This window comes from Lagopus muta, chromosome 10 (genome assembly GCF_023343835.1).
Source record: "Lagopus muta isolate bLagMut1 chromosome 10, bLagMut1 primary, whole genome shotgun sequence".
In the NCBI taxonomy this organism is placed as follows: Eukaryota; Metazoa; Chordata; class Aves; order Galliformes; family Phasianidae; genus Lagopus; species Lagopus muta.
Window position 1 is genome coordinate 17178910 of NC_064442.1, and position 13896 is coordinate 17192805.

General features: G+C 43.5%; 1 protein-coding gene across 3 annotated transcripts in view; it reads right to left on the reverse strand.

Moving 5' to 3' along the window:
- SCAPER (S-phase cyclin A associated protein in the ER) overlaps positions 1–13894 on the reverse strand; it is a 143439-nt gene extending 129545 nt beyond the window's left edge. Inside the window, exons 1-4 of one of the 3 annotated variants that reach the window (XM_048955654.1) lie at positions 13554–13894; positions 12060–12135; positions 8787–8904; positions 1971–2041 (exon numbers count right to left, since the gene is read on the reverse strand). In XM_048955654.1, the coding sequence (XP_048811611.1) occupies positions 1971–2041; positions 8787–8904; positions 12060–12135; positions 13554–13852 (564 nt within the window). In that variant the 5' untranslated portion in view covers positions 13853–13894. Of the gene's footprint in view, positions 1–1970; positions 2042–7030; positions 7068–8786; positions 8905–12059; positions 12136–13393; positions 13489–13553 lie in introns of those variants that run through there. The other 2 variants (XM_048955655.1, XM_048955658.1) reach the window with 2 other exon arrangements.
- Between the last annotated feature and the right edge of the window lie 2 nt (positions 13895–13896).

The window sequence follows — 13896 nt, forward strand, 5'->3', positions numbered from 1 at the left end:
ATCTGCTGACTGATTCTCAGTGCTAATATGCACACTAATTGCTTTAGTGCTACTTTGCTGCACAGATACAGGGTACTGCCAACATGCTAAATGTAATGAAAACAGAGGAAAATATCCGACTGCCTGCATGAATGCTGGCACAGAGAGGAGCCACAAATACCTTCTTGGAGGTACATTATGCATTCGTCAACCTTGTGTGTGTTCATGTCAGCCATGTGGGGATAGTTACTCAACAGATATAAACTGCCACCTAGACACATGCTCTCCTGTGTGAGGATTGAGGAATATCTCCTCTTTACTCTCCTTGTAGTTAATTAGATTTCTGTGACTATCTTGATAACCACCAGTGTTGTTTTTGGTATATGGGGAAAAGTATGAATGACTGAAGTGATGTTAAAGCAGTTAAAACAATTTGTTTTCCAAAACAGATTCAGTAACACAACCTGGAGTTGTGAAAAGGATGAGGTGTGTATTTATGCTCAGGAAGATGAGCATAGGGAGAGGAGAGGAAGATGAGGATAGGACCAACAAGTGAGTTTTCATCAGTCTATTTCCTTGAGATTTGCATCCCATTTATAAGCAGAGGAAAATTAAGCCTAAATTGCAGTAGGAAAAAAAAACAGTTGAATCTCAAAGTGCCAAGATGCACAGACATTCAGCAGTCCATTTCAAACCTTCACGAGTGTGTGGGAAGAACCTGATGTGACAACCATGGGGCCAGCTTTACTGCCCTGAATAACGTCTTCAATTTGCCCAGAGAGGTGCTGGATGCCCTGCCCCTGGAGATGCCAAGTCAGGCTGGACCAGCCTCTGAGCACTCGGATTTATCCCTGTTCATTGTAGGGGAGCTGGACTAGATGGCCTTTAAGTGTCCTTTCCAACTAGAATCATTGAATTGTTTGATGATTCACTAGGAATGCTCTGTTTCTGCAATGTAGTCTCAGCACAGCAGTCCCACACAGAGTAGTCACCAAATAACAATAAAGTATTCTTCTTCTGAAAACACAGTATTTACATAACTCCAAATGACAAGAACAGACAGAACTCCAACTATGGAGCACGTTACTCCCTTCCAAAATGTTCTGTGAGGCTAAACCAGCTTAGGGCACCCCAATTGTTTCAATAAAATCCTTCCCAGAACAAGTAAACTAGAGCACAGTGTTTGTAACATCCTAGGGAGCAAGGAGAGAACAGCAGGATAAGAGAGGCTGAACTACACCGTGAAGTTAACATGCTTGTATTTTAAAGATGTAAGCACATTCCTATAGGAACAGAACATCTTGTCCATAGAAGGAACGCGTTCCATGTGCTACATTGTCAAAATCTGACAGGCTGTCTGTAAATGTTAGATGGTTAAAGACAGACTCACACTGTCACTAATCAATGCAAAGTAAGGGTTAAAAATATTAAACATTAATAAATACTGCAGTATTACCATATTAAAAGTAAAATTCTATCACTCGCATAGGGAAAACTTGACTGAGAGCAGTACCTTCTAGATCCTTGTCAATGAGACTTGTTTTCTGGTTGTGACTCTGCATTCATCTGGAATGATTTATTTTTTTTCCAAAATAGGATGCACTGAAATTTTAAACTGAAATTTCTCAGCCATTAGCAAGTGAGGGCAGTAAATACAGCATTTCCTTAAATCAAATTTGGCAAAGGTAGCCATTCCATAAGAGCAAGCTTATAGGAAGAATCTCCTGTATGACTTCGTTGTTGAGCTGCACTGGCCTTAAAATAACCTTAATGCCAAAAAGTCACGAATCCAGAGATTAAGAAATGACAAAAAGAGAAGCTGAGGAATACACACTAAATTGTGGCATTTTTAAACTCCATTTTGAGGCCTGTATTCTTTACAAATACAACACAGGTATACTTTTATACAAATATTCTTCAGCAAATAATGCATCAACAGTATTGCAAAACATTTTTATGCTGCAAATTTTAAGACAAAAAAGAGTAGATACCTGCTTTGCAGCCTTGTGTTTCCCTTGAGACACCGTCTTTGCTTTTCCACCAGCTTGCCATTTGGATTTCCCTGCAGGAGAAGCATTTTAATAAAACCATAATGCTTCTGATTAGATTCAGCACTTTAAAAATCACATATCCAATCTCGCAATGCACTGATATGGGCACAGTTAATGAGTTAAAAGGTTAATAAAATTTTACGTTCAACAGTTCAGCATGAGGACGATGCCAGAAGACACACAGAAAAAGAAATTACAAAGAAAGACAAAAAAACTACAGGCTTCCTTCAGCACAGAAGTACCTGCAAATGGGCAGCACCTCTGAAAATCAGACAGTTACAACTGAGATGGCAAATATGACACTACTTTTCCATGCCAACTGTAAAATACCTTCAATAACTGTTCCATAATACCAAGTATCATTACAGAATTAAAAGGAGGAATATGTTTCTCAGAATATTCACTTGTAACGACGGCAAGAGTACTGCCTAGCACAGATCCACACCTAAGTAAAAGTTTCAACATATTTATCTTGATGAAACCATGCAAACAAATGCATTAATTGCATACAGCTCCCTCACAGACCAGGGAAATGGCTCTTGAAATTCAGAACTGCTCAGTTCTGTCTTTAGCAGTACTTAAGCCAAATTTGCTAACACAGCCCAGCTGTTCTACATTGCTCTGGTTATGTAGAGCAGCTGTAAGCCTGTCTTAATCAAGCAGTTGTACAGCTGGTTTGCATCACTGCCTGTTGGAGGGAACAAGACCTTTAATTTTAAGGCAAATTTAAAAGTATTTGCTAGATAATTCATTTTTAAAATGTTACATTAGCCAAAACAACAGGTACAAATTAATATATTGGAATCAATTTAGCAGCGTTCCAGAGAAAAGCTGATTCAGCTACCAGATGTATTACAACTTCCTATCTACCAAAAAGCTTTAACTGTGCATCAGTTCTGTCACAGTCACAGCAATATTTCAGTCACCAAGGTCTCCAACCTAAGATCTTCTACATTCTGCAAAAAGAAGATTTCAAGTGCAGTGGTACACAGAACTTGCCCAGGGAAAAGAGATACAAACCAGCATGGGCACATTGGAATGGAAAAAGGGTAGATGATGGGTGAAAGAAGGTTGCTATCTCTAGATTCTACAAAACACAAAATACCAATCCACTCCTCAGAACTGGGAACTTTCTGAGCAAGTCACCTGCAAGCATAAGAGCAGCTTTCAGGTGCTCCTACGGGAGGCAGACACAGAGACAAGAAAACTCACATAAGCACTGCATGTTGCAGAAAAGTAAATGCTGGGTGGCAATGACCATTTTTTAAATCAACAATGCCTTCAGTGTACAGGCCAGAAAGTTTTGCCTCCCATCAGCCGTCACATTTTCAAGCTTTTCTCATTTTCTTCCTGCTTCCTTCCTGTCACCCTTTCTGCTTCTGTGCTGACGAGCAGTGACACACCACTGCTCCATGGTGATGCATGTGTAGCACCATGATACTGGCACTGCATTGGGACACAGCAATGGCACACGAAGGGCACTACCTGTGGCATTCACTGAGTTTTATGGAAACAACAGCGACAAAAGATGACCATCCTGTTAGCTATTAAGTTGTCAATATGAAATATAGAAAGCAGCAAAGTTTTGAAGCATTCAGGGAGCCAGGCATATTTTATGCTTGAAGTCCATTTCCTCTGTGTCTGGTAATTAGATATGAAACACACTGGATTTGTGATTTGTGAAGACTTCCTGTCTCAAAATGCTGAAGCATTCATATCTCCAAGAAAAAAAGCTACTGATAAACTACTTTCAGAAGCTTTCTTTTACACTAACAATCTCAAAAACTATCAGCCAACATCCCTCACGGCTCTCTCCTCAAGTAGTTCTACTGATGAGAGAAATGCCACTACCACCGTTGTATCTGCTTCCAAAGAGCAGCAGTCACTTCTCTTCCCACTGAGGCAGGTCCCAACCTTGGTTAAGTATCCTGGCCTCCGTTTATCACCTGATCTTTAACCAAAACAACGTTCAACTGAATTTGTTTTCACCTCTCTGAAGGAATCTGTGGACACCATCATGGTTCTTTGATCCCCCCCCCAGCTTTTACTGACACCATCAGAAATGGGCTTTGCCACCTCCCCTGTCTCACATCCCTACAGAAGGCTGTCTCTGCTGCAGAGCCTATTTTACTAGCTCCAGTGCTGCACTTGCCTGTCTTAAGCAACACTCCTGCACAGATGGGGAGTTTATATCAAGAAAGGCAAAGATGTTTGCTCAGAGGAAGCACTGGACTGGACTGCCACGCAGGTGAATGAAATACAAGAACTGTAACTTACAAGTCCTCAAGAATAGCTTTCCCTTCGTACCATATTGTGCCAGCTGCACTCAGCTCTGTGCTGCTCAAGCTTACCCACAGTGTTTTCAGTCATGACTCTTACACCTCCTCACTTGCCACAGAGAGCCAAGTTCCATCTCCTTCACACATACTGCAAAACCCATTTATTCACCAAGCTCTTGCTAAAGGAGCAGATTACTCTGCAGGCTTGCTCAAGTATGCCAGCGACCTTTCAATCAATAAATTGTGTTTCCTTATGCTGAGATTCTCAATCTATTGCATGAATTTTACGTGGCTAGAACCCAAATGACTTTAAATAAGAAACACAAAGGGAATGGTTACAAACAAGACCTTCCAATTTTTGACATTCCTCAAAGTTATAAGCAGTTTAATTCTGAAGACAGAATATCAGACTGCTGCATTACTCACAATTATAGCACCCTCTCTCTTCCTAGCATGCAGTCAACTGCACTGTTAGCCTATCCCAAAAAACAGAACCTGCTGCTTGTTAATGAATTCTGTGGAGGAATACCATAATTGCAACAAATTGAATGTATCATCAATCAATGCCCCTTCTAAATAGGTGCCACTGTGTTTTGCTCCAGGTAGATTTTCTTATGTCACTGTTCTACACATAGGCAGGATTTCAGATCTGACACAACAAGGACACATACCACACCAAAACCTGGAGCACAACTGCTACCTACCACTCCAGAAACTGCTCACCTTTTTATGGCAGTATTTCTTACTGACAGGAAACAGGTATTTCCCTTAGGGAATTAGAAAGTTTGGGCTGCAGTTCATATTATGATTGCTTTCTTATGGCTTCTGCATAAAATACGAGTCTCCCAATGGAAAAGTTAAATGGTAAGAGGAAAAAGAAACAGAACAAAACAAGAAAAGAGGAAAAGCAAAGATGCACAGACTGAAAAAAATGAATCCAATATTTTAAATTTAACAGCTCTCTATAGCACTAATACTAGGGATTTCCACACACTCACTGTTTCTGCAGAAAAACATCCTCATGATGAGTAACAGTTCCTAATACAAAGTGTTAAATCACACACTACTGCTGCCAGTGCAAAACCTCTGAATGTTATGAGCAGAAAAAAAGGTGCACAAAGACAGAATGCTGCTTGTACAAATGGGATGCAAGACTGGCTCAGGCAACCTGAACCTTTGGCCTGATTTACACAGCCCCTGAACAAGTACAAACTGTCCTAATTCATAATATTGCTGTATTGTTCCTCGGGGACGAAATACATATTGAAAGATCAGCAAAAAATGAATCATGGCTCACTGACATACAAACCCTCTGTGCCAAGACAAGGGTCAAGAGATAAAGGACCTGGCTCCGCCAGACTCTCAGCAGCCAGCAGCTCCTTTCTACAGGGCCTGTTTCCACTGAGCAATTAGCACCAGATCCTTTGTGCAAAAAAAAAAAGAGAAAATAAAATCAACCAGCTCACCATTTACTGGAGAGGTTTTGGAAGGAACTCTCCACTGGCAAAAAGTGTGACAATTACAGCGGGGCCTTTTAGGGCCCAAAGAAGGAAGTGACCACAGCCACCGGGGTTTCAGTATCATGCATAACAACTCCTTAAAGGCAACGATCTAACAAAAGACAATGATTCATTTCCACATTCGTTTTTCATGCTTTGGAAGAAAACTCAGAGACAACTCTAATCCACTCATTTTCCAGGAAAACGTCACACACAAAGCTTTGTAAAATAATATTACAAGCAAGGCAGAGCTAAAAAGGAACAGACTTGAAATAAAAATTGAACCAACTCACCAGTAGCTCAAATACACTCTACGTTCCTTTCCCATAAACTCCTTTATTGCCCAAAAATACAGTTATCAATCTTCCCTGCTTAGATGTCATGTACTACCAGTGCAGTAATATCAGTGGATCTACCACCATACTCAAGAACATACAAGCAACTGCAAGACTAGTTAATAGATAAATGCACCCTCTGGAGACAGATACAAATGAAGCTGCCAAAAGAATGCAAAACTGGCCCTCTTAAAAAAATCCATGGACTCATGATAATAAGCAGACTAGCTGCAGTACGTTATCCCAAAGTGTTCTATTATGTGTGCTTCACTTGAGCAGATTATGGTTGTGTCTTAAACTATTACCTTTTTCTTCTCACTTTCTATCCTTCTATTTTGGCTAAAACAAAAGCACAGTACCTTATTTGCTTCCCCTTGATCAAAGATAAGAAATCAGACACACACTGCTTGACTGCTTGGGACTCCTCACAAGAAGGTTGTCAAAGTTTTGTGTTCAGAGAAGGCAAGGGAGCTGTGAGGGGTTTGAGCACAGGAGTTATGAGGAGCAGCTGAGGGAGGTGGGATGGGTCAGTTTGGAGAAGAGGAGGCTGGGGGCAGACTTTACTGCTCCCTGCAACTGCCTGAAGGGAGGTTGTGGTGAGGTGGGGGTCAGCCTCTTCTCCCACGTAACTAGCAACAAGAAGAGAGGAAATGGCCTCAGTTGCACCAGAGGATTCAGGTTGGATGTCAGAAAATACTTCTCCAAGAGAAAAGAGTCAGGTGCTGGAACAGGCTGCCCAGGGAGGTGCTGGAGTCACTGACTGTAACACAACAGAAAGCACAGCAATAACAGAGGGGTAGCAAAGTCCTAGGCTGCAGCAAGAGAGGATACGTTCCAATGCAGCAGCTTCGAACACAGAAACAAAGGAAAAAAAAAAATCTGCTTACCCTTCAAAGGCCTCAGGTACACAGGAAACTCCAACAAGACCCCCCTTGCCTCCAATGCTTAAATGAGGTCTGGCAGTGGATCCAAGGGTGGATCCTGGCTCTAGACCTTCCAGTCACTCATGTGTATTGCATACACCTGAGCTCCCCTAGGTTGGCCCTGCCCTCCCACCAGGTGCTCAATCACTGTTTCAAGCCATGACTTGCATTTCTGTTATGCTGACCCTGGAGGTGCTCAAGAAACATTGAGATGTGGCTCATTGGGAAATATTGGTGGTAGGTTGGACTGGATGATCTTGGAGGTCTTTTCCAACCTTGGTGATTCTTTGACAACTGGCTGCTGTTTCATTTTTCCTTGTTACATGTACCTATCAAAGATTCACAGCACATCTTTCACTGCTGACCACTCGGAGCTTAAAAATCCCACCACACAAAACTCCTGCTTTGGAAAAGCAATCTAACAAATTAAGACAGCTGGGACAATGCTGATGTTTACTTTGGAGTCAGAACCTGAAACCAAAGCTTGTGAATGTTTAGTTATTCAATATAAGCTTTCTATCATTCCACATGTCATTGTTAAGAGGAGAACAGATACGTGCTCTGAACAGAAGTTTTCCTTGATGAAACCTACGCGTGCACAAACAGCTATGTAGCTTTTCATGCACCTCATTCTCTTCTGTGACTTCAGACATTTCAGTTCCAAAATGTAAGAAAATTCACAGATACACCTCAGTGCAGAAATGCAACCCAAGAAGACAGTTCAAGCTTTGCTTCAGCTTACTTTAGAAAGAGGTAATCTTCTCCATAACTGTTCATAGAAGCATCATCTCCACTGGTGAAATCACAGAACAGATGGGGTTGGAATGAGCCTCTGGAGATGCAGTCCAACCTTTCTGCTCAAAGCAGAATCAGTGACAGAAAGTTGCCCAGGACTACACCCAGTGAGGTTCCGAGCATCTCCACAGCTTCACTGGGGAACCCATCCCAGTGTTCAACCACCCTCACATTCAAAAAACCAGAACAAACCAAAAGCTTTTAGACACTCCTCCCCAATTCTTAAAAGCAGCAGCAGCTCCAAAGGACAAGTGAGCTACAAAAGCACGTGAGATGAGGTCCTCACAAAGACAGCAGTCTGACTTCTGAAACAGTTTGAGCAGTATGAAAACTGAAAGTCAATTCCTGGCTTCTGAAGTCCACAAGAGAGAATCACAACAGTAACAAAACAGTTCTAAGGATTCACGTTAAGAAAGGGGATGCATAGGGGCAGCTTTAAGTTTCTTTGCAGATGTTTAATACAGACTGAGGTGATACTACAAGAAATTGCCAAACATGCTTGTTTTAGAATGCATGGAAGTACTTTGTGGGGTGGCATTAAGACATCCTTTCCAATCTTAAACCCCAAGTTACGTAAGACTGGTTTTTAACAACCTTCTCAAAGCTCAGTATCTTAAGATTATTATATTGCACTGCTATCTCAGTGGTATCAGCAAGACAGTACAAATTTACATGCCTGTTTTCAGAATAAAAAGTAGTTTCTTTTTATCTGTCACTGCTCTGTTTTATACAGTGATCAGCCAATGGAAGGCTGTGCATTCAGAAAAACAACAAATCCAAAAATGATAGCATGGACGCTAAACATTATCCTTTCTATTAACAGAGAAATCCCACAGCAGGAACGTGATTCCATGGAAGCAGCTCCAGTGAACTGCTTTAGGGGCCAGGTGCAAAACAAGCTGGGGGAAGACAGCTACAAACATACCATCATCATCCTTGTTTTCCAGAGGGACGCTCCATGCAATCAGGTTCCTGGCTGTACGTCCCTCTTCTGCAACTATCCTCCTCACTTTGTCATGGCTGTTGGAGCGCTGGAAAGAAGCCTGAAAACAAGAAATGCAGGAATGGAAAACACGTCTATATGTGTGTACATACATACATACATACATATGTGTAGTGTTGACATCTGGACATTTTATCCAACATGTGGTTAAACCCAAGTGGGTTCACACTTAGTATATTTTTACCAGCTATTCAGAACACAAATATATTTTCACATTTATCTATACAGCAGGCAGAGATTGGCCAGTAGAACACAGGAGTTTCTACCCAGTCCTCAGAACAGGTAGGCCTACACCACACTTATATTAATTTTCATTTAATGGATGGCCCGTCCAGCAAGAGCGTCAGATTAGACTTTAAAATGTTTGACATTCTTTGAGTTAATTAGAACTAAGGACAAAAGCTGTGTGAGACCAAAATGCACGTGCTGGGTAGCTGAGAAGAACCTGAAGAACAGAGTGGTCACCTCCACTGGTACAGATGCTTTTCATGAGAGTGGCACAGGGTGGTGACTATGCTGAAAAACAGTGAGAATTTCCCTTATCAAAATAGTGCTATCATGCTCTTTGTATATGTTGTAGTTTCCATGGAAATAAATAGGAGGCATTACTTTCACCTACATATATTTAAAAAACAAAAACTTCTGTTTCACTGAGAAGACAAGAAGCTAGAAAGCACATCCTGGCAACTACAGCCAGCTGTTCTTTCTAGAAAGCTGCAGCTGTTCACAGACAGCATGAGAAGCACTGAGGAATTCACCTAGGAAATACATTTCTTTGCAGTGACAAAAGATAACATCACCAGATCTTAGAAACCAAACATATTAAGAAATAGATGTATCAGCTGACAGACATCAACTGGATGAAGTCGTTCCTCTTCTAAACTGTGCGAAGTTATTGCTCAGAAAGTGATGTGAAACAAAGCCAAGTTACACACAGTAATGCAAAGTCTATATACATCAGTGGTGCAAAACCACTTTAACACTGACAAACATAACCTCAAGTAAGTTATGTAGATGTAAACATTCCTTTACGCACTGATACGCTGATTTTCTGTAGCAGCACTCAGAAGACACCTTTTCCTCTTTTCACTCTTGCCATCAAGCGTGCAACCTTTGTGTTATGCTACTAGCACATCTTCAGAAAGCAAATACAGTGAAAACGAGTACAGCAGAGGAGTGGCTGTATTCCTCAGGGTGGGAGGAAATGCAGTAGAAACAAAAAGCTGCGATTACTTGAATGCTTGTATCAATAAGTTTCTCTCATTTGGGTGTCCTCAAATGCTTGTTTCAAAGCCACAGTGTGCCATCTAGTGCTCCACTGACCACCTGGAGACCATACCACGCTGAGAGCAAGCAACCAAAACCACAGCAGAACTACGGAAGAGAGCTGTCTAAAAACATGCTTGTTTAAAAACAAAACCAAAACACCCAAATAATACAGTTTGATACAGAGAAATCAACAGGGTCTATACTAACCTGGTTTTACTCTATTTTTATTCAATATAATAGCTCACTCTCTTTAGTAAATTTCAGTGATTGCCCACTGCTGTTGAATAAAGCTTGTTTTTTCTCTCCTTGTTGCTTAACTTAACAAGTTAATAAAACTTACACCCTGGACCTAAGAGTTAAAGACTCACAACTCTCACATAATTGTTTTAAAAGCAACTTAAACTGCTGCATTAAACCAGTGATGCAAATGCTTGTGGAACCTTCCCAACTGAGTTAAATGGTTTTGATTTATCTGAACTGTCTGAGATGTGGCTGCATTTTGTATTCACGTATCCTCAAACCATAGCAACCTTATCTAGAAGCAGATCTCATCTATCACAACTTGCTGTCAAAAAGGGATAAGTAGACAAATCCTTCATGGATTCTCAATCCAGACAACATTCACTCTGCACAATCCATGCAACACTGAACCACAGCTTTCCTACAACACGAGCCTGCTCACTCCTGCCATACACAGAGGGCTTTGAAAACCCAATTGAATTCTTTTTCCCATTTTTTTTTTAATGCTGGCATTCCACTTCATCTCATCCTCCATTGGCCCTCTCGTTTTCCAAGCTGAACACCCTTCAGTCTTCTTTCTCAGATTTTCCACATCACAGATTACATATTCACTGAATCTGAGTGTTGAGGGGTTTCTCTTCAAGATTGTCTTCAACTGGTTCCTATCTTTCGTTGAGATACAGTGCCCAAGAGCAGATACACTTCAATGAAGTCATTTTCCATGCTCAGTAAGATTATTTGTATCCTATAGATGATGCTAATCCCATTTAAACATGTCAAAATGACAAACGGGTTTTATTTCTTTGCAATATGTTATCTTTTCATTACTAAGGATACATTCACAGCAAGTATGTCATAACATCACACAGAAATTAGCACTCTTTCCATAGGCACAGAACAGCAGGCTTCCACAGGCCTAATCCAATCCACAAATGTCTGCTCCCAAAAGCAGAGCCACCTCCTTCTACCACATACCCAGAATTTCTCGTGTTGCACCCAGGACCCTCTGTAATACCACAGCTGTTCTTTACACTTATCTGTGCAGACCAAAACAATCCTGCACTAAAATACACTGGGACAATTTCCAAACAAAAGTTGGGAACTTTGGAACTTGTAGTTTTGTTTTGATTGAAACAGAATTTGGTTTGAACAGCATTTTTCCCTTAGAAGTTCTAATGAAAAGAAAACATTCATGATCGCAATACTCCATTGTACAGCAGTCCTTTAATGCAGGTATCAAAACCCACAATTTCACAGTACAAAGGTTTTTGCATCTCTTCTGTTTCGAGGTTTTCTGCCCCACTGCTCACATCACAGTCCATGGCTAACAAGCTCACATGTATGGGGGGCAAGCGTGAGAGGGAGGACGGCATGCATGAAAATGAGCAGGGGAGTCCTAATTTTGGAACACTCCAGGGGTACCAGAAGGACTCGAGTATATTTTTTAACAGGATTCATTTCTTTATTCCATTTACAGTGTAGAACTCTCACGGGATGTGTAAAGAAGTAACAAAGGGAAAGCAGAAGTTATTTCAGCATTTTCAAGAATTCACATAATGGTGTTGATAGAATCAGTTTCCAGAGAAGGTGCAAATGAATACTCATTAACGAATCCCAACGCAAATAAAAAGTATTTTTCTTGCAGCAGGAAAAACCTCAGTACAGTGTTGCAGTATCTGAACCTACCATCACGTTATAGCCTTCTTCTGCATCAGCAGGCTCATTCATTGCATTTTTGGACGACCCCATTGAGCTTTCATACCTGCGTCAAAACAAACACAGTCAGTTTTAGCTTCCCAGCAACATTTATGACAAGGACATCTGATGAACGTGGTAATGTCTTCAGAGGACAGTTATATTTGTAAAGTGCTTAATTGGCTCCATATTAAAAGCAGCTCAAGAAGAAAATCGAAAGAGGTTGACACTATAGAAAAAAAAAAACCAACCTAAAAGTGGAAGAGACCCTTAAAGGCCATCAGTGCAACCCCTGCAGTGCACAGGGACACACACAGCACATCAGAGCCCCCAGCCTGACCTTGCTGTCTGCAGGGACGGGGCACCACTGCCTCTCTGGGCAGCCCTTAGTGTACAAAACTTCTTCCTTACATCCAATCTGAATCACCTCTCTTCTAGTTTGAAACCATTTCCCCTTGTGCTGCCACAACAGATCCTGCTGGTGTCCATACCCTTCCTTCTTACAACCCAGCCCCTACAGGCACTGAAGGCTGCTCTCAGCTCTCCCCACAGCCTTCTCCCCTTGGTGCTGCACAGCCCAGCTCTCAGCCTGTCCTCACAGGGAGGTGCTCCAATGATGAGCGTACAACGAGCAAAGTTCACCCAAAGGAGCGCATTTTGGCACGTATTACAGCAGCAAACGGTACAAAGCACACTGCTCTGGAACAGGGGAAGGCACCAACAGCAACGTTTCTTGTGACAGTACCGGGCAAATTCGTCAAAACGAATCAGAGGTGCTGAAAATCTCTGTGGGATAATTAGTTAGGTCACTAAAAAAACCCAAACGGGTTCATGCAGAAGACAGCTATAATAAAATACAAGGTTTTCATCAAGTACTGGACTGGGGACCCGCTGCCAAAAGCGGAGAAATACGTGGGGTTAAATATTTACAGGTTCACCGAAATCTTTCAGCATTACTGCAGCCACGCAGGAGTAAAACGAAACGCGTGGTTTCAGGGCTGGAGCAGCCGGCAGCACCCAGAGCCGCCTCACACACAGCCGGGCGCACAACGCCGGGGAGCCTCGCAGCTCGGACGGAACGCGGCACGGGCTGACTGACACCCGGCACGGGCTTCCCGGTTGCCACGGCAACCAAGCTCCCGGCCCCGCTCAGCACTCGGCCGCCGGGGCAGGCCGCGGGCCCGGCTCGGCGGCTATGAGCAGCGCCCGGGGCCCGGCGCCGCGGGGCGTGAGGGGAGGGCTGGCCCGCCGCCATCTTGCCTCGCCACCGCGCCCCGCGCCGCCCGCCGCCGCCGCGCCCCTCCCCCGCGCCGAGGGGCACTCACGCTCTCCGTCGCGCCGCTCCGTCCCGCCCGCGCGCGTCCCGCCGCGGTGATGTCATCGCATCCCGCCGCCAGCGCCCGTCCGCCCGCCGCCGCGCGCCGCGCCCGCCCCCCCCCTCAGTCGCGCATGCGCCGCCCGCACCGGTGAAGGCATTGCCCTCACCTTGCCCACCCGCGGCGCGCTCCAGCCGCCGTTCGCGCACCTGCCGCACCGCCCGCCGCCGGGGGGCGCTGCTGAGCCCGGAGGCGTGTTGCGGGGCGCGGCGCCCCGTTCCGTGCGGTGAAAGGCTGGGCGGGCGGCTCCGTGCTGCCTCGGAACGAGAGCGGGTGCGGGGAGCGTTCCTCGTCCTTCGGACACTGACACAAAAATAGGTCTGCCGTGTCTGCACAGCCTGAAATGCCGCAGGGCGATCTGTGCCGGGACTTGTGGCAGAAACACACTTTTCTCTCAGGTAGAAGCATCAAACCCAACGGCAGCCCTAGGCAAACCTCAATTAACCACTATC